Raw genomic sequence first — 20,355 nt, forward strand, 5'->3', positions numbered from 1 at the left:
AATATATAACATCGTGTATCTGTTAAAACCTGAATCCAAACACCTGTGGCTGTAAGTGTGAGTCCACTTTTTATATGGTTTCTCCATTAAAATATGCAATTAGCGAGTGTGAGGAGCAACAGACCTGCCCCCCTGGACCCAAGACAGACACAGAGGAGATCTGAGCAATAGACATCTAAGGGCTCCCCGGACCATGGGAACCCCAGGAGAACCACTGCAGGACTACTGCAGACTGCCAGAGGAGAGCCCCAGGGGAACCACCCAGCAACCACAGTGCAGAAGCCCCAGGGAGCTGCAGCAACGAGCCCACAGGCCTTGCCGGTAGCCGTCTACACCAGAGCAGATCCAGCCATTGACCCAGAGACCCAAGACCCCGGGGCACATCACCTCCCAAGCAGAGGCCGACAGAGCCAAGGGCCCAAGGCCCAAGCAAGCGGCCACGGGGGATGAGCCAAAAGCACCCAGCCCCAGACAACGAAAACAAACAATACACCAGCGGGCAGAGACACCAGCCACCGGCAGGGAGTGTGGCAGGAGGAAATAGGCCCCACATTTGATGGGGGGCCAAAACTGATCCAGGACAGGGAGCAGTCCAATATTCAACCTGAAACAAAAACAGGTGCACACTGCCACATTCACACTTTCTCATCCTCATGTGTCCACATAGAAACAGTCTGTCGGGGGAGGATCTTGGGTCGGACCAAAGTGCAGACAAGAGCTCAGTAGCTGCATCATAGTTTATTCCTCAAAGGCAAAAACGTAACAAAAACACTGCAGATATGAATCAGAGTCCAAAATACAAAACTTACAAAACTCTGCAGGTACTAATGGCAAAACGTAGCATAAAATCCAAGCGAAGCATAAACAAAGGATAGACTTGGTAGGGAATGGGGTAGTAACAGAACACAAGGAACCAGCGAGAAACTAAGCACACAGAACAACTAATATACACAGAGCACATAGAAGGGAACAAAAGGCAGGTAATCAAAGAAACGGGGAACCGGTGTGACAAGGAACAGGTGAAACAAATACAAAGGCTGAAGAAGAGTGAAGAGACTAAACAAACAACAGAAAACACAAACTAAGCAAGAGAATAAATCAGAGGAGGAAATAAAGAACTAGAAATAACTATGAACTAAAGTAAACAAAGAAACTAGAGGAGAACATAGAAACAACAACCTAAGAAATAAACAAAGAGCCATAAGGAGAATCTAAATTACAAAATAAACCATCACAAGAACCCATAAAGTCCAAAATGTCACTCCATGACACAGTCACATGTAAAGACACACAACAATGGACGTACACTCACTCACACTCGCCATACAAACGCTATACTTCCAGGTCCAGGTACCGATAATGCAGTGGGGCAACCTGCCCCCAGACCTAGGAGGTGTAGAGACAGACAGGCCGCCCCAGCACCAGCCCAGACTAGTGCCGACACTGCACGAACATAAACAATAGCCACCACTGTGCCCCCACAACCAAAGAAATACATCACACTGCAACAACAGCCAGGGAGAAACACCAACCAGCCCAGCCCGCCCGTCCATGAGAGAGAAGTATGCTTCAGCCAGGTACTCACACCCGGGCCAACCAACCGCTCCAGGAAGAGCACAGCCCGCCAGCCGCTCCAGTGCAGGTACAAGACACGCTCCATCGCCCCACCTACCCGGCATCAGGAAGCATCGGAGGAAGGCCATGACTGCGCACCAAAGACCGGGCACCTCGCCAACCCCACACCTCAACCCCGGAGGTGCCCCAGCATGCTAGCCACACACAATCCCACACGGCCCATCCTGCTGCACCAAGCAGGCAGACCAGCCTCTCCACCAAAGCGAAGTCACATCCTAATCACCACCACACACTGCTCGACCAAGATCCCCCTGCCGCCCCCCACAGCCACAGACCAGGCACGAAGCCAGTGACCTTGATCCAAAAAAATCCAAATGATCTGGAGATAGTCAAAATGTCAGCAATCGACCGCCAAGACCTGACTCCCAACCGCAAGACCTGACTCCCAACCGCAGTCCAGACCCTGACAAGAAGGCCCGCCCCTTCTCCTGCCCTCCAACCTCAGACAAGAACAGCGAACAGGGGTGTGGAAAGACCCCAAGCCTACCTCCCCTCACTCAAATGTAGTGTTGATGTGTGCTGTTGTAGAGTGCATTTAAAAATAAAAAGAGGTGGGGAAGAGGCTCTGCATGTCGACACTCCATGTCTACATGCAACTTAACCCTTAGAGGTAGGCACAGGCACCAGAGGTGAGGTTAATAAAACACACTCCCCTCTGGTTGCTATTAAGCGTGCCCACTCCCAAGGCCCTACATGTCATGAAAATGATATAAGTGAGTGTCTAAGTTGTACAAAATACATACATGGGACTGCGGAGATGGAAAACCCTCGAGTTACTCCAATGACGAACCCGCACCCTAAGGTCCTACATGAGTGGTAGTGTAATAGAGTGGGCAGAGGCAGGTCTCCGGGGATGGGGAGGGAAGGAATGGGGGACAAAACGCTCTCCCAGGGAGCCAGCTCCCCAGCTGACCCCAATAGGCACCCATTTTCAGAGTTACAACAAAGGAAGGAGGCACAGGCACATCTACCAGGCCCAAGGCTAGGGACAGGCACTGGGCCCAGAGAACCAACCAAAAACCCGGACTAAAATCCCAGGCCCCCCCGGAACCACCCAAGCCCTCAAATCCCAATTCCCAGTCCCGACACCCAGTCCCCCACCCGAAGAAGCACCGACCCCCAATGAAGAGGAGTCAGCCGGAAGCACAGCGCAGAGCCAACAGAGCATTCAGTTCCTGATCTCCCCCAGCCTGGCACCGGATCAAAGCCACAACCTGGCCAGAGGACAGATTATAAATTAGTTAAAAAATCTGTTTACTTGAAGAGCATAGTTTACAAGCATGCCAGAAAACTGATAATGTTTTAAAATATCTGTTAATGTTAAGAATCCAATATAATGAAATAACATGAAAATGCTGCAGCCAATTTATTAAGGTTAAAGCAACAATTTTATGATCATGGAGAATAACAGCAGATTTCTTTCTTGGTGTATTAATCAACAGCAATCAGAAAGAGCAATTACTAACAATAAGGAAAATGGAAATATTACTGTACATCCAATGAAAATAAACAAAGTATTTCGAAATTGTTATGAAAATTTATTTATATCTGAATATAAAACTGCACCTGATATCCATTCCATGTTTTTGAATATCTACCATATATCTGAGGGATTAGGGATCAATGTTGACAGACAACTTAACACAGCTTAAACTTTACAGACCATACATTTATTAAAAGGTTGTAAAGCAGCAGGGCCTGATGCCCATTCCTTTGATTTATATACATATTTCAAGGAAAAACTAGTTAAGCCCCTGACAGATATATAGAAATATATAGAATGCTATAATTGTAAATTGGTTCCTATTTCAATGCGAGAAGATGATGATAATTCTGTTACCTAAACCAGGGAAACCTACCACTACTTGTGAAAACATGCATCCCATAAGTCTAATAACCACTGACACTAAAATACTGAGTGAGTCTTGGCTTAAAGGTTAGAGGAGACACTCCCAGGTATTGTTGACAATGATCAAAATGGGTTTATTAAATACAGACATGGATTTCATTTTGTAAGACGTGTCTTCAATGTTTTGTATAGCCAAAAAGCTGAAGGAAACGATATGGCTATTGTTGAGAATTAAAATCACTTAGTTTCATATGTGTTTAGTTTGCATATGGGAACATAAAACTGAGATTTAACATGTGTGAGCCTTGAGGAGAGAAGTCACAGGGTCACAGCAGGAGTCAGGTTGGAACAAGTTGAAACAGAGGTTAGGAGGTTCTCAACAGCTGCAAGCAGTGAATGCTGGCTGTATGGGCAGTAAAACAATAAATGTCTACTTTTGGGCACGGTATAGATAATAAACTACCCACAAAGGGGGCTTGGCTGATTTACAGTGCCAGACTACATAAGGGGCAGGCTCAGTCAGTAAGCTTAAAGTAGATGGTTTAAGATCTTCTGGCATCTGTGATGAGGCAGACGTCTCGATAAAGACAGCCATGCGTTGCTGAAACCCGAGCTCTCTTCCTGAGGCCTTAGGTAATTCTCTTTCTTTGTGTTATTCTGTTTGTATTCCTTTTTGCATTGGACATCGTTGGACTTATTATCTACCAAATTAAACCTGTGTTAATCTTAAGTTCGTGCTCTTCATCTGTTTTTTCTCACAACATCCGGACTGGGGTGTTGAGGCTGCATTATGATATCTGGTGGAATTATTTTACCTCAACAATTTGGTGCCGTGCCGGATGTCGTGAGCATAACCGAAGGAGAACACATCATCAGCGGGGACGAAGGTAAGTAGTTTTTACTTGGCAGTTTCCCCGCTGTATGATGTGATGAACCTGAGGTGTATTTAATGGGCCGCGTGGAGGCGGTTTAGAAGAGAAGTTAGGATAAAAAACTCTGTGCCCCAGAGCTGGTCGCTAGTCTAGCCCCCCTTCTACCGGACGCGGAGTTATGGATCGTGCTGAGAGTTCCACTCTCGGGATTTGGCTCACCCAAAACGTGGATATGGTTTAGTTGGGGACGTTTGGACTTAGGAACGGGTTGGCTCACCCGGAAGTTCCACTTACCTCAAACAGGATGCAGTTATAGGACCGGTTTGCCCCGCCGCGGTTGAAAGCGACTAAAAAGTGTGGCCGTTGAGGTACGGAGTAACTTCCCTGGTCCAGACCTAAATGTTACACTCAGTTAACTGAGAACCTTTCTCCTAGTTGCCGGCAACCGTAGGGTTTCAACTGTCTGCGCTGCTTTCTTTTTATTTCCCTTTTCTCTCCTTGCTGTGCACAGTGTGTGTATGCGTGTATGTGTATGTTTGGCTGCGAGTGAGAGGTGACATCATTGCATGAGCTGTGTGAAAATTTGAGGAAACAAGCATTGTGATTCGAAAACTGGGTGGTTTTGTGCCGCAGTTATCAAATATTAATATGCATGGTGAGATTTACAGGGAGTTCCCTTTCAGTCGATTCACTCAGTACAACACTGAGTATCGTTACTCTCCTTCAGGGAACAGTAGTTAAATGCATAACTTTACGTTTGCGGATGTAGAATGAAGACAAAATAGATGAATTGCAGCGCATTTGGTATGCTCATATAGATTCACACAACGTCAATAAAGTAAAACAATGTCTGGAAAATGTTGTCAAAGTGAAGGGAATTACGTATAACACCGTCTAACCATTTATTGCCCTGGCTAGTTAAATACAGGTGTAACGGGATCAAGCAAACGCAGAAAGGATAGAATGGGTGTGTTGAATAAGGGAAAATATGCACGAAATATAGGCAGAGAGAAATCGGAGGCGTGTAATGCAGCTGCTTGCGTGGCAAAGAAAGTAACACAGACACCGAGGTGTCGACATCACCACCGCACATCAACACTAATAATCCGTTTACGGAGGCCATGGTTAAATGAACTAGACAGATTATTAGCTGGTATAACTTTAGCATTGTGAGATTTCAGACAACTTTTGGGTCACAGCATTCCACGTAGTAATCTCCAAGTTATTGAGAATGCGGTCCACACTTCTCATCAATGCGATGCAACACCTTATTTTGCTGTGGCTGGAGGGGAAACGCGCTGCGTGGCATGTTCTCATCTAAAAAATCAGACACCATGCTTACATTTTTCTGAGACGGACGAACACATGTTTCTTTATGAGGCAGTAGAAACCTGTATCAAACAGACAGTGACTCGATGGACTTCAATATTTTAGACAAACTGTGATGGATGGAATATGCAAGGAAACCCAGATTTAGAAAGGTTTGGTCACGCTAGGTGGGAGAGACATTTGTTACACCACATGCAGGAATATTTGGTGGAGAAAAAAGAACAAATAGAACATGAAAAGAAACAGCCTGATGCATTAGACAAAAAACTTAAAACTGTCCAATTAACCACAGTAAGATAGAAGAGGAATAGTAAAAGCCTGATAAGAAAATTATCACTGCAAAGGCTGAGAGAGGAGCAATTGGATGATGGCTCCTGTTATATCTCCGCCCACTTCAGCAGCTCTGGGGGAGGTAAAACCTCCTCAAGCGTTACTCATAGCTCCTACCAATGTATATCAACTGGCTCCACCTATCCAGTGGGAGTCACACCCATATAGTCCTCGTGGCTGGGCCAGGGGTGGACCATTTGGAAAGAGGGCTGGACGAAGGGGTGGACAGGGAGGAGCTTATTCCTCCTCCTAACTAGTATGTGGGCAGACGGATCATGGGGACCGCAGCTGCCCTCAGCGCTATGGGGCACGCCCAGAAGGACCTCCTCCATCCTTGCATCAACCTCTGGCACAACAAGCTCCTGTCACCGCACAATGCAGCACTCATACCACAGTGACACACCCCACAGAGAGGTCCAGACAATGGGAAAAAGGCAGAACCCATTGTTCCAGTGGAATTAAAGGGACACATTGCTATTTCTTGTGAACACTGACGCCACCTTTTCCACGTTGAATATTTCTCCATCTAATAAAATGTCTGATCGGGTGAAACAGACTCTGGCTGTGTCTACACCTCTTTACACTATGGTTGGAAAACAAAAACTGTTGCATTCATTTGTTATTTCACCTGACGCACCTGTAAATCTACTCGGCAGAGACATTTTAATTGCATTGGGAGCTACAATACTTTGTTCCATGGATGGTTTGGTTGTGACTTTTCCAGATGGAGCCACACTGCATGCAGCGGATGGCCCTGGATCACATTAGTATTTACTGTGGCCTGAAGAGGAGGAGTCTTATGTGGACATTTATCAGGGCTTCATTGAGCCAGAAACACCTTCTGGTGCTGGGGTGAGGTCCAGTTTCCTTATGTGGAAACTCTGGATTTGGGCCCTGGCTTCTTGCAGCCCAAAACCTGCTCTGCCACGTGTGACTTTGTTTTATGAGAGAAATGAGAACCAAACAGATTGGTTTCAGGAAAAGTTTGAGGAATATTTAGCAGAGAAAATATGGACCATTTCCTCTAAAACATTTATGAAATGTTTAATGAAGCTGTACCTCACCTTGTGTCATCAGTCATCAGACTAAAGAACAGGGAGGAGTTGTAACATGTTCCCTTGCACCCACTGATTAGCAACCTACTGCTGTACCAGCCCTTTCTTTTTCTCCCTTCATTAACATTTATTGTATTGCAGTTACTGCATCTGACTGTGCCGTGTTGGAACATCATCAGCTATCTAGATAACATGGCAGAGAATTAACTGATCACCCTCTGATTGAGGCTGTTTTATCCAGTTGTCCATCACATCTATGGGCTCTAGGACCTACTGATGTTGGATGTGTGAACATTGCCCCTATGGAATTTAAGTAGCAGGATGTCTTCCCCATCTGGCGAAACCAGTACTCACACTCTCCTGCTGCAGAAGCAGGAATTGCTGACACCATTGAGGGGCTGTTCAAAGCAGGTGTGTTAGAACTCTGCCAGTCTGCTTGAAACACCCTCATTCTGCCTGTGAAAAGGAGCTCTGACAGCTGACTGGCTGAGCACTACAGGGATATCTTCTCGTTCACTTATAAGAATCAGCACTTGAGAGACACCAGGTTGCCTTAAGATTTTGCCTTATCCCCGGGTCAGGTTCTCAAATCAGGTTCTCAAACAGCAGCTCCAGGACTGCACGTTGTCAGCAGAGGTGGTTTTCTGATTACAGTCCGAACAGCAACCGCGTGTATTGAAGCTACCAACTCTATTCTTTTACATCTTGCAGAAAAAGGTGTCGAAGTGAGTAAAATGAAAAACAGATTGAAGAATACAGGTTACTTTTTAGGAACTGTTATTTCAACAACAGGAACCCATATTTTTTCTGCACAAAAATCTGCCAGTTTACATCATCCCAAACAAAGATTTGTTGTCATTTTTGGGTTTGACTGCCAATAGCAGAAACTATGTCCCTAATTACACTGGTTTGACAGCACCACTGGCTCTTTTGGTAAAAAAGCAGGGTATGAGAAATCGTAATGCATCACTGAATTGGAACACAGACGCAAGGAATCATTCATTAAGTTTAAACACCTGCTGTAGTTTGCTGCACAATTGGCTCTTTCAGGATTACTGTCTGCCTTTTTATTTAGATGTTTCTGTAACAACAGTGTTGTTTCAGCAAAAAGGGGGATATAGAGGTGATTCAGTATGTTAGCTGTATGCTAGATAATATGGAAAAAGACATGTTGATTTGAAACAAAGGTTGAGAAGTGGATTTGTGACTGCAGCACAGAAGCCAATCAAATATGAAAATGAAATTAGATTTGTGGGTCGAGCCTTGTTGTTGCCTAAAAAAGGGTTAGGGTTATGCACGCAGCTTCAATTTAGTAAGTGTTGAAGCTGAGAACTTTGAACACCTAAACTTGGAAAAAAAATCAAACAACATCACAAAAGGGGTTCTCCCCCTGAGGAACTTACTGTGTGGAAGAGAAAAGGACCAAAAGAAGAAGATGGCCTTTGGAGAGGCCCTGGTGGTAAAGTTGTGATGCCACCAAACATGAGAGAACACATTTCGGAAGAGGCATCACATGTAGGTATTTCGCAAGTGCTTATCAATCCAGAACAATGGTGGCACCCATATTTAAAAGATATGATGAACTGTTCCATCTGTGGATAATTTATTCCAAAACTTACTATGCATTCATCTCCAGGTAAGTTTAAAATGACACCCAACCTGGGAAAGAGATACTCTGTGGTAATATGTTTAATTAATCATAACATTTCCAGACATGGCTCCTGGAAAAAATAAGGACAGCAGATACCAGGACAAACAGGTGAATTTGCACCTGTTTGTCTTCTAACAGGTGCAATTGTCTTCTAACACGTTCTTTAATGAGTTGCAGACCCTAGCGGCAGAATTTTCCAGAGGACCTGAGGGAACAAGAGGCCCATGTGGTACCAGGAGTCAACTGGGTGAGGCTCAAGGTCATCATCGAGCCAGGAACCCAGGTACACAGGCCCGTTCCAAGTCCTGGAAAGAACATCTCAGGTGGTTCGTTTGAGAGGAAATGGAGAAACCTGGTATCATTGCAGCCAGTTTGTGAGGAGCCTACAAAGTCACTGGCACCAGAGGTGTCATATAGGGGCATAATAATCCCCTGGAGGCTCACCGGTGTGATCGCACTGAGCTAAAGAGGATTTATCCACTCCAGAGACTTTTTCTTTTAGTTTTCAAGATTGAAAGAAGAGGATTTATCCACTCCAGATACTTTTTTTTTTTTGGTTTTCAAGAGGATTTATCCGCTACAAGGAGTCATTATAGTCAACTAATCAACCGATAAATTCAGGACTGGGAATCGGAAAATATGTGACTCTTGATTTTGATTATGTGATCATTGAATGTGGTGTCTTTTCTGTCAATTAATCTTTGGAGCATTGGTTATGCTATTGTTGTTTTATGTATTTGATGTATGATGGTTAATTGACATTCTTGAGTAAATCCCACAGTGTGTGTGAAGGTTGTAAGCTCCTGGGTAAGTGGTATTGATCTGGTACAAAGAATAAAAATGGTGATGCATTGTTGGGATGTTAATTGTGTAGAGGCATAAAGCTGTGTTTGAATAGATTAAAAGTGTTATTATTGTGTTTACCATTATAAGATGAATTCTGTGAATTCTTTCTTCTGTGCATTAGGAAACAGGCCTGTCTGGAAACAGATTACATTAGGGAAAAGGTCTTGGCGAGAGGTAAAGACTGATGAGTTTGTTATTGCAGGAAATCTTGATATTCTGACTCTGCCAGGCCAGTGTGACATAGAATAATAAGAGCTTGCATTGTGTTTCAGTTGGGAATGTTTTGATATCCCTAAAGTCCTGCCAGGTCAATTTGACCTGAGAGTTTGCATCCAAATAAAGTCATGAGAGTGTTATTATAAAATGTCACGTACGCCAATCTGATGTCTTCCAGATGTTGGCTGAATGTGTATTCTCGGAAAAATAGAGAAAGTAATGTTGTGGATGCAAGATGTATTACGTAAATGAATATGATGTATTTCAATTGGTCAAGAGAATCCAAATACACACCAATGCTTTGTATCTGTATAAAAACCGCCCCGTGAAGACTGGAGGCAGGGTGACTTCTGGAATTTTTGATGAAGATGATTCTGTGCGCTTTTTGAAGAATAAAGTACCCTCTCGTGAAGACTGTTTCAGGGGAGAATATTTCTGAGCACTGTTTTAATTATTTTGGCTCAGAGATCCGACCGCTCGCTCTCAAAGTTGTAAATGGAAATGTGGGGGAGGTTTAATAATGACACTTGTGGGAATAATTGTATTCATGGTGTGTGATGTTTTCCAGAGTGGTGAACACCCTCCAGTCCCAATTTCCGCAGCCGTCGTCATGTACTCCGGAAAATGACTGAAACATCAGATACATGCATTAAAAGACATGGAGGTATTGAATTGGAGTATGTACTTGGCTCATACTCCACATTTCAGTTTGATCTCTGTTCTGTGTTTACATGTGAGGGCAGTGAGCTAGCCTGGACTATATATAATGTGTATCTGAGTATCTATCAGAAAGGTGTGGTGGATGGTATGGAGAACATTGGCATAACGGCCCAGGGTTTTGTTATTTGGGACACTAAACAGGGATGAATACTGTCAGATAATCCATATGCAGAAACATTTCAGCATTTGGTGACCTTGGCTAGAGGACAAGCAAAGGGTAAATTGACAACTGGAGGTATTAATCCAATATTACTCAGCAATGAGGAGGAATACAGAGCAACCCCTACCAAAACCCTAATATTACAATAATGCCACCTACTCTTAGAGGTGGAAATATGAGTTCCGGATTTTATATGTATTTAGGAGGAAATTTGCCAGGATGGATCGCACGAGATCATGGTAGAAATGTTAGAATTAATCTTGTTTCTGTTATGGCCAAAGGTGGTGAAGTGAAAACCCTTGTGGTTCAGATAGACTATAACACCTTAACCCCGGAAGATGTTATCCAAGGGGCTCTGGGATTTAGAGTCCAATTTGTGGTTGACATGGATGGCTCAGACAGCACGTGAGTCGGCCCTGAGCAATTGTATAGCATGTGCGGCTGCTAGACCCACTCTGGCCACTATGCCTGCTCCCATATATGAGAACGCGGATCCAATAGGATTTAAATGCATAACTCTGTTAACTCATGGTAAAGAAAACCCTGCATGTCATACCTTAGCAAAGTGTTTCCGGTAATTAGCAATAGCTCACTGGTAGGCCGTTTTCCTCCTCAGAGTGAGGGATATGATTATCCCTGTTTCAATTTTACAGAAGAATTAATTATCAAGGAAAAAATTTATAGGGATTATAATTTCTTTGCAACTGGCTTACAACCGAGTCTACTGAATCAACAACCCCTAGACGTGAATCTTGGAAGATAAATCTGAATAGACATTTCAGAAGAGGAATGGAAACAAATCTGTGTTAACTTCCAGAGACAAACGGGTAATATTAACTCTAAACTACTCCAGTATAAGTGGTTAATGCAGACAAACACTACCTGTCAGAAGTTTTTTACACTTTCTCACTTCAATTCAGTTCAACTCAGTTTTATTTATATAGCGCCATTTCCCAACACGTCTCAAGGCACATTACAAAGTCAATTCAATCGAATCATACAGATTTCAAGTCGAGTACGTACATTCCAATTAATCCTAACTATCAAACAGAGCAGTCAGATTTGGTTTATTCAAATTGGTTAAAAGGTTTTCTGTCAAAGGAAACTCAACAGATTGCATCAAGCCAGTGACTTACAGCATTCACTCCTGCTGGATAATCATGCTGCAACAGTTGACAGTCGCTTGCATTGACTTTAAAGCAATCCCTCATAATGAGTATGCATGTAGTGATAGTCTAAAGGAAAACTCCGTTTTAACAGGACAAAAGTTCCAGCAGAACCAGCCTCAGTGTGAGCGACCATCTACCACGACCGACTTAGGTTTTGAGAGAACAGAGCAGAGCCGCAAAAAAAAAACACAGAAGCACTGATCCAGAGTCATCAGAGCTATAAAAGCAGAGGAAACAAACTTTTAAGCACCATTACCAAGTCGTTTATGACGTAAGGGGGCAATCTCTGGAGAGATAGAAGCATGCGGGCGGCTTTACTTTTCCTCCACACTGGCCATTCCCAGAAGCGCTTGCAAGCTGGAAATCTGTCTGATACTAGAAGATCAGAAGATTCATATCCCAATCGAATACCATTAGACGCAGCTCATGCGCAGGTGAAAACCTATAGAGGATTTGTTTCTAAGGAGACGACATTGCCTTTGTTTTTTTTAATCAACGGTGACGGTTCCTCTTATATCCCCAGTTTTGGATGTATGAGAACTATAGAGTTAATGTTTGTTTTTCTTCAGACCTACGACCCATGCTCAAGCCAATGAAGAGAAGAAATCAACGACAAATATTTCTCAGTGGTAGATCTTAGCAATGCTTTCTTTACAGTACCACTGCATGAAGAGTCACAGCATTTATTTGGTTTTCAGTTTAAAGGGAAAAAATACACTTACACCAGACTACCACAAGGCTTCAGTGAAAGCCCACATGTATATACACAAGCCTTAAGATACTCTATGAGCACCTGTGAGGTGCCTGAACATAGTCAAGTCCTGTTGTATGTAGATTATATTCTTATAGCTTCAGACACTCAACAACACTGTGAGGAAGCTACTATAACAGTTTTGAAACATCTCTACCAGACGGGGCACAAAGCCTCTAGGGATAAACTGCAGTTTTGCAAGGAGAAAGTGATTTATTTGGGACATATGTTATCACAACATGGTTGTTCACTCCTAAGTAGTAGAAAAACAGCCATACAGGAAGCCCCAAAACCACAAACTAAACAACAAATGATGTCCATTCTGGGACTGTGTAATTTTTGCAGAGAATGGCTACCAGACTATGCAGCCATTGTACAACCCTTGCAATCTATGATCTAGGACAAAGACATGACATTAAAAGACAAAATCATATGGACTAAGGAAAGAGAAGTAGCATTCACAGAGCTAAAAAATCTGCTTCAAACAACAGTCACCTTAGCTCTGCCGGGTTATAGCCAGCCTTTCACACTTTGTGTAGATGCATGTAAGGGTTATATGAAAGCTGTATTAACCCAACCATTTGGCTCCAAAAACAGACCTTTAGCATTTTATTCTAAAAAATTGGACTCTGTGGCATCTGGATTTCCAAATTGTCTGCAGAGCTGCATCGCAGCAGTAGAAGCTGTGCAACAGACAGCTGAAATTGTATTGTGCCACCCACTCACACTGAAAATTCCTCATTCAGTGCCACTTGTATTGCTACAAACTTCACTTTCTTTCTTGACTCATGCAAGGCATATTACGTTGACCTCATTGTTACTCTCACAACCAAATATAACTCTGCAAAGATGTGGTCCACTAAACCCTAGCACGCTAATTCCAACAGCAGAAGATGGGAAACCACATTCTTGTAAAACAAAGGTTGAGGAAGACACAAAACCTAGGCAAAATATCTCTTAGACACCTCTGGAAAACTCACAAATAATCTTTGTAGATAGATCAACATCAAAAGATGAATATGGAAAAAACAAAGTTGGTTATGCAGTAACCACTGAAACTAAAATTATAGAATCACAGGCCCTGCCCCATACATGCTCAGCACAGACTGCAGAGCTGTATGCTGTTATCAGAGCGTGTAAACTAAATGACGGAAAAATCCTAACCATTTATACAGACAGCCAATATGTATTTGGTTCTGTTCACCATTTTGCTAAAATATAGGAAAATAGAGGGTTTAAAACATCAACTGGAACAGAATTGACACATTTTAATCTGTTAAAATGACTGCTGTTAGCTATCCAGCTACCTGCAAAGATAGCGCTTTGTAAATGTAAAGCGCATCAATCTGATGAAACCATGGAAACAAAGGGAAACACCTTTGGTGACATTTCTGCTAAAATAGCTTCTAGACTTCCCCTCACTTTGAAAATGTCAGATCTCCTATTTATAGATACAGATGTGCTGAAAGATTCACAACAATCTGCACCAGCTGCAGAAGTTAAATCTTGGCTGAATAGAGGGGCCATAAAGAAAGATGACATTTATCATTTGGGAAATAAGCCAATATTACCAAAGAATTTATACAAAATGGCGGCCCATGCGACACACGGGATTGCCCATGTGTCGAGAGGGGGAATGATACACTTAGTAAATCTACATTTCCATACCATAAATGTTTCTGACTATGCAAAAAACTTTTGTAGATCATGTATTATTTGCTGCAAACATAATCCACAGGGGAACATGAGACCCAAAAGAGGCCAGTTCCCAGCAGCAATTCATCCCTTTCACACAATACACATGGATTTCATAGAGTTATCATGGTCAGGGGGAAAGAACTATTGTTTAGTGGTCATAGATGCATTTTCAAAGTGGGTTGAAATGTACCCTGCAAAACACTGTGATGCGCTCACAGTGGCGAAGAGTTTAGTGACATATTTCTTCCCTACATATGGTATCCCACAAATCCTAAGATCAAATAATGGGACTCATTTTGTAAATAATGTAATAGAACTGTGCTCTAAAGCATTAGGGTTTCAGTTAAAAAAACATTGTTCTTACCACCCACAATCTGCTGGGCTGGTTGAACGAACAAATGGAACAATAAAAAATAGATTAATGAAAACAATGGAAGAAACAGGGAGGCCATGGCCTGAATTTCTATCTCTGGTTAAATTATGGATGAGAATAACTCCAAATCAAACTGGTCTCACTCCATTTGAAATAGTACATGGCAGACCTTTTCCATTGCCATCAGAAATGGATGACATAGGAAAAGCACAGCAGGAAACATCATTAGCTGAATGGATGAATAAGATGTTACAAACAAAAGAAGTACAGTTGTCCAGTAGTCTGCCAGTAAATTCTGCTCCGATTTCACAGAACAACCTGAGGCCTGGGGACCTGGTTCTGATTAAGACACTTCACAGAAAGGACTGGAGCACGCCCTGCTGGAGAGGGCCATACCGTGTTCTCCTGACCACACCGACAGCTCTGAAAATCGCAGAGAGACCATCCTGGATCCACAAGATCCACTATAAGCTAATATCACTGTTACAGGAGCCAAACCAACCGACGGGGTAACAGGGGAATGACCGGGTACAAAGGGGTTGGACCCATATGGTCCAACATCTCAAACCGGCAAAGAAAACAACTGACCTGTGCCCAATTTAGCATGGCTTTCTGTGATGTGTGGACAGGACTGATAAGCCTGAGCTTAAACCTGGTAGCAGGGCTCTTTCTCTGTTTAAGACAGGATCCACAGGATGTAACATCACACGAGAAGAGATGGACAAGATGGACACTGGACCCAAAAAGCAGGTGATTATGATGACATGTTGTAAATGAATATATCTTCCATGCCTGAGTGTATTCATACTTGTACTTCATAAAATGACCTTAAAGCAGAAAATCGAAAGAAGTTGCTGTTTAAGTGAAATGAGAAAAAGTGCAATGATGATATGAACAAGGCTTGTTTTAATTCTTTTATTTTTTATTATTACATTTTGTTTCTTTGCTTTATTATATTGTTTCACTCTGCCATGATTGGTGGTTGCCTAGGGGCGGAGGAACCGTGTAAGTGTTTCCCACAAAATAATCTGTTTTCCATCCTGAGGGTTTGTGCTTACACAGAGTGTTTCATTTTACATGTATTTACTCATGACTTATTCGTGATAAAACAGGGGGGAACTGTTAGGGTTTTTATGACTTTTTGTATTGTTTATCACTCATCTAAGTGCTTTTCCCTCCTTACATGTTACAGGAAGGGAGATGGTCACAAGAATGAGTTATGCTTTTATTCTTTTATTATTTTACTAGCAGCATCTGGGGGCTATTCACCAGGTGCCCACTTCCCACTTCCTCTGTTTGTTTATAATCAAGACAAATGAACCCTAACCTTTCTGACCCCCCCCACACACACACACACCCACCCTGAATGTTAGGGTTGAACTGTGTGTGACCAAGCATGTATAAATAAAGAGAGAGGGGTGCCAACACTTTGTAGTTTTGCACTGCAGAGTGTTACCTACCCTTGCCGCAAGTATAACTGACTGTGTCGTTTCCTTACCTCTGAGTTGACTAAATAAAACCTATCAATGTACATGACTTGTAATATTTGATATGTGTTGTGAAAATAAACATAAATATTAATTAAAGCTGCAAGCAGGATTGTAGGCCCTTGCAGCTCAGTGACGCCCTGCCTGTGCAGCGACCCCGGGAGCCTGCCTCACTGCCTATATGCTGCCGACGAGACTGCCGCTCGATTCCACATGTCGCCACTAGGTGACACTGTGAACAACCTGTTAAACAATCTTTGGACATGCAGAGTTCTGCTCTGGCGAGAAGCATGAAAAGTTTGGCCGAAGTACGACATCGCTGATGGAAGCTGTACTCACTTGTTAATTAGTGGGTGTGATTAAAATGATGTCATCAGTTGACTGTGCCAACATGTTCAGTATTGATCCATGACGATGTATACTACATTTGAAGTGGATCCGATGATGTATGAGGGAGATAGAGCACTTGAAATGTCCTAGGGGGCACTGTTGTTCCAAATTCCAATATAATCTAATAGGGCTATTTGGGGGCTGACAAAGATCAACCATATTCAGTTTGGAGTAAATTAGAGCATGCTTGTGTAATTTAGAGCCAAATGTATGGGCTGGCGTGACATCACACTTCACCGTGCCGCCACGGCCACACCCTCCAGCCAAACCAGTTAGTACTGGATTCTGTCTTAGACCATCATGTTATCTGTCACTTTCACATTGATTAGGTGAAGAACATCAAAAATTTACTCTCTAAAGGAAAACATGACATTTCCTGTTCTCAGAGGCTTTGATGATGTCAGCATCTGATCAGTGAATATTGTTCAGAACCAGAGGCAGACCAATCTCAGAAGGTTCCAGGTCTCTATGACTTTCCTTGTAGGAGCTATATCAATTTCGTCTTTTATGGCGAGAAGTCAGATTTTGAGGCTTGGCCACGCCTACAGGCTTTCAGGCAGCAAAAAGCTTTTGATAACTTTTGATCCCCAGTACCTTAGGAGTATACTGAGTGATTTTCAAGTCTCTAAATCAAAAGCTGTAGGAGGAGTTTGCTCAGATATGCGGGCTAAAAAAGGCAAAACCGGGGTCAAAATTGCAAGTTCAATCCAAAATGGCCGACTTCCTGTGGAGCTTGGACCAATGCTCCAAGAGACTTTCTTGTAGGTCCTGAGAAGTTACATATGTGTACCAAATTTCACAATCTTCGGTCAAAGCATGGCTTGGGGCTGATTGTTTTAAATATTCTAGGGGGCGCTGTGGAAGAATTAGGTCACGCGTGCCAAATATTTGATCAGATCTCTTTTGGGGACTGGACTAGGATCCCCATATTGAATTTGGTGCAGATCAGATGATCTATGTGAAAATTAGAGCCAAACGTATGTTCATGGCATGACGTTCAACTTCGCCGCGCCACCACGGCCACACCCTTTCATGAAAAGTCACTGTGCTTCAAACGAAGTTAGACCCACTAGATCAGTCACCTGACACAGTTTGAAGCAGATTCAGTGTAGACAGCCAGATCAGCATATCACCCCATAGGTTCGTCGGTAACCCAAAGGTCCTCCTTCATGCCAACTTTGGTGTGATTTGGCGTTCCGTTGGGAAAGTTATTGCATTTTTTCACTTTGGGCGCAAATACCAAAATCGTGCCCCAGTCACGTCCCCTAAACATGGCCGAAAACAATTTTGATAACTTTTAATCCCCCATGCCTTAACTGCATATTGATCAAATATGAAGCTGATAGCTCAAAATTCCTAGGAGGCGTTCATTAAAGTTCGAAGTAAGTAAAAGTGAAAAACGGCCAGAAATTAGCCTTTGACTTCCTGTGCATTTTAGGGCATACCCCCAAGATACTTTTTTTCGTGGTTTGAGGAGTTCTACCAGTGTGCCAAATTTCAGATCTCTACGACTTTCGGTTTGGCCTATCTCACAATTGGGGGCGTGGCTAAGAGGTTTGGGCTCGCCCACTGAAATGACATTAAAGGACAAAAATTTCACAGGGGGATAATTTTGGGTAAAATCGTGTGCATCTAGGGCCATGGCAAAGCCCCCAAATTGCCCCGCAAAGATGCAACGGAATTCTAATAATAACGATAACGAAAAATCGAGCAATTATAATAGGCCCTTGCAGGCTTCCTGCTCGGGCCTAACTAATAAACTGAATTGAATTGAATTTAAATAAATTGAATTAAATTAAATACTAAAAAGGCTTTTTAGTATATATAGTCCTTGTTACCTGGCAGAAGTTGGGCAAAGCTTTACCTGTGTAGTCATGTTGGACTATATGATTTGGATTTTTGATTCCCCCTGGTTGGATTCTGTCTTCACTGATGACCTGAGCCTGGGGGAGCAACAGAGGAAATGTTTACAATCAATCTGAAACTGTTTCCTGTAATAATGAAGACTGACATAAACAAACCATTTACTTTAGAATTACTACAAGAAAAAAATATTTTACAACTTCTTAATGAAATTCCTTAAGACTTTATTTTTTTTATTATTTCATTGGTGCTAACATTTACACAAATTTTAACCAACATTTTATTTTGGATAATAAAGAAAAACATCATATATAAACTAATAGTAACATACATACCAGATTACAGTATTTGTTTTCTGAAAGATGAAGTTCCATTGCGACAAGTTTTTGTTTTTCCAGGACAAGCTGAAAAATACAGAACTTTGTCACATCATTTTTATAAAAAGGCAATGTTAAGTTGCAGCTGATTATTGAGACATGTAGTGTGTTGTTGAAATACTCATACACAGCTATTAATTTTTGAATGGAGTAACTTGTAATTGTAACCCGTCATATTGTTCAGGTAACCTGCCCAGTGCGATTGCTGTGAATACAAAGCTAACATTATTTACAGGCTCCAGGTACAAGCAAACAATGTTGTCATCCCACAACAGAAGAGATGATGAGGTTTATTGCCAAAATAAGTAACTCTACCCCTAAAATATATGATGAAATAACAAAAAAAGATAGATAGCAATTGACGCTTCTTATCATTTTTGTGGTTCAAGATAAGGAGCTTGAAAAGGTGTTGCAGATAACATTGTCTGATTCAGACTACTAACTGCTGTGGTGCATTTTTTAAACAAATCAAGCAGCTTAAAGGTACCAAAAAGCAGACTCGAGGATTTATAGAAGCTGGATAGAAATCACTGGACCATAGTAAACAATTCAAATTACTTTCAATGTAAATTCTGTTTTTTAAATAGCACCAATGTCATCTCATTGTACTTTACAATATGGTGAGAGGTTGTGGCTACATTACAAACACCTCAGGTTAAGCCACAACAAAGAATACGAGACAATTATTATGAGGTGAACAGAAAGGAGAGCTCAGTTTAGGGTGCAGCTGCAATTAATTATTATAGTTATGAAAAAAGTAAAGAATCAAAAAATTTTTTGAGCCAATAGCTGGATGTGTTCAGCTTGGCGTAATAATGTGTATCACTGAGATCATCTCATAGGCAAAAAAAGTCTAGATTTAACTAAGGTTTCCTAAAGAATTTTATATGTAAAATAGATTACATAAACTAGGTGTTATTAAATTATACAGAGCAATTGCAAAAACAAAAACAGCAACGGTGAACTTTAAAAAATATATGCATGGAAAGACGGATAAACAAATAACATTTTATCAGTTAAATGTATGTACTGTTATTTATAATTTGCTTTAACTCTTAAATTAGTGTGTTAAAATGTAGCTATTGACAAACGTGTGCAGTAATTGTGGCATTTAATTATTCAATTAAGAATTTTTTAGAACTTATTTCACTTTCAGTTCTATAATTCAGTTTCAGTTCCAAAATTCTGTTTTTTTGTCTGACACATCCGGGTCCTTGAGGAAACCACAGATTAATCAAACAAGGATTGTGGGATATTAACCAGCAGGGACCAAATGTTCATGGGAGAGAAAGCGAGACCAAGGACTTTCACCAGGTAGGTACCTTTTGATCAAGCATCAAAAACATTTTTAATATGCTTATATTGAGCTACTGTCATGTGTCTATCAGTTTGTGTGCTAAAGTTAACTTCAGTTAGTTCTAAGCTAGCATCATGAGCAACACAAGTGCTTTTTAGTTCAGTTTTAATGTTTGGTTTTCATCCAGAAAATCCCAGTGGTTAGATTATTAGTTCACACTAATATTGGTACTGGCATCTTCATAATTCCTTCATTTTTTCTGTTATGTTCGATGACAGCCCTAAACT

At 41.9% G+C, this 20,355-nt stretch overlaps 1 protein-coding gene across 1 annotated transcript in view; it reads right to left on the reverse strand.

Annotated features, from left to right (window-relative positions):
• Positions 1–19,071, reverse strand: part of LOC124879567 (forkhead box protein P3-like) — a 28,359-nt gene extending 9,288 nt beyond the window's left edge. The window contains exons 1-2 of the mRNA XM_047384264.1: positions 18,730–19,071; positions 18,396–18,474 (exon numbers count right to left, since the gene is read on the reverse strand). Coding sequence (XP_047240220.1) covers positions 18,396–18,474; positions 18,730–18,768 — 118 coding nt within the window. The 5' untranslated portion in view covers positions 18,769–19,071. The remainder of the gene's footprint in view (positions 1–18,395; positions 18,475–18,729) is intronic.
• Between the last annotated feature and the right edge of the window lie 1,284 nt (positions 19,072–20,355).

Source organism: Girardinichthys multiradiatus, chromosome 1 (genome assembly GCF_021462225.1).
Source record: "Girardinichthys multiradiatus isolate DD_20200921_A chromosome 1, DD_fGirMul_XY1, whole genome shotgun sequence".
Taxonomy (NCBI): domain Eukaryota; kingdom Metazoa; phylum Chordata; class Actinopteri; order Cyprinodontiformes; family Goodeidae; genus Girardinichthys; species Girardinichthys multiradiatus.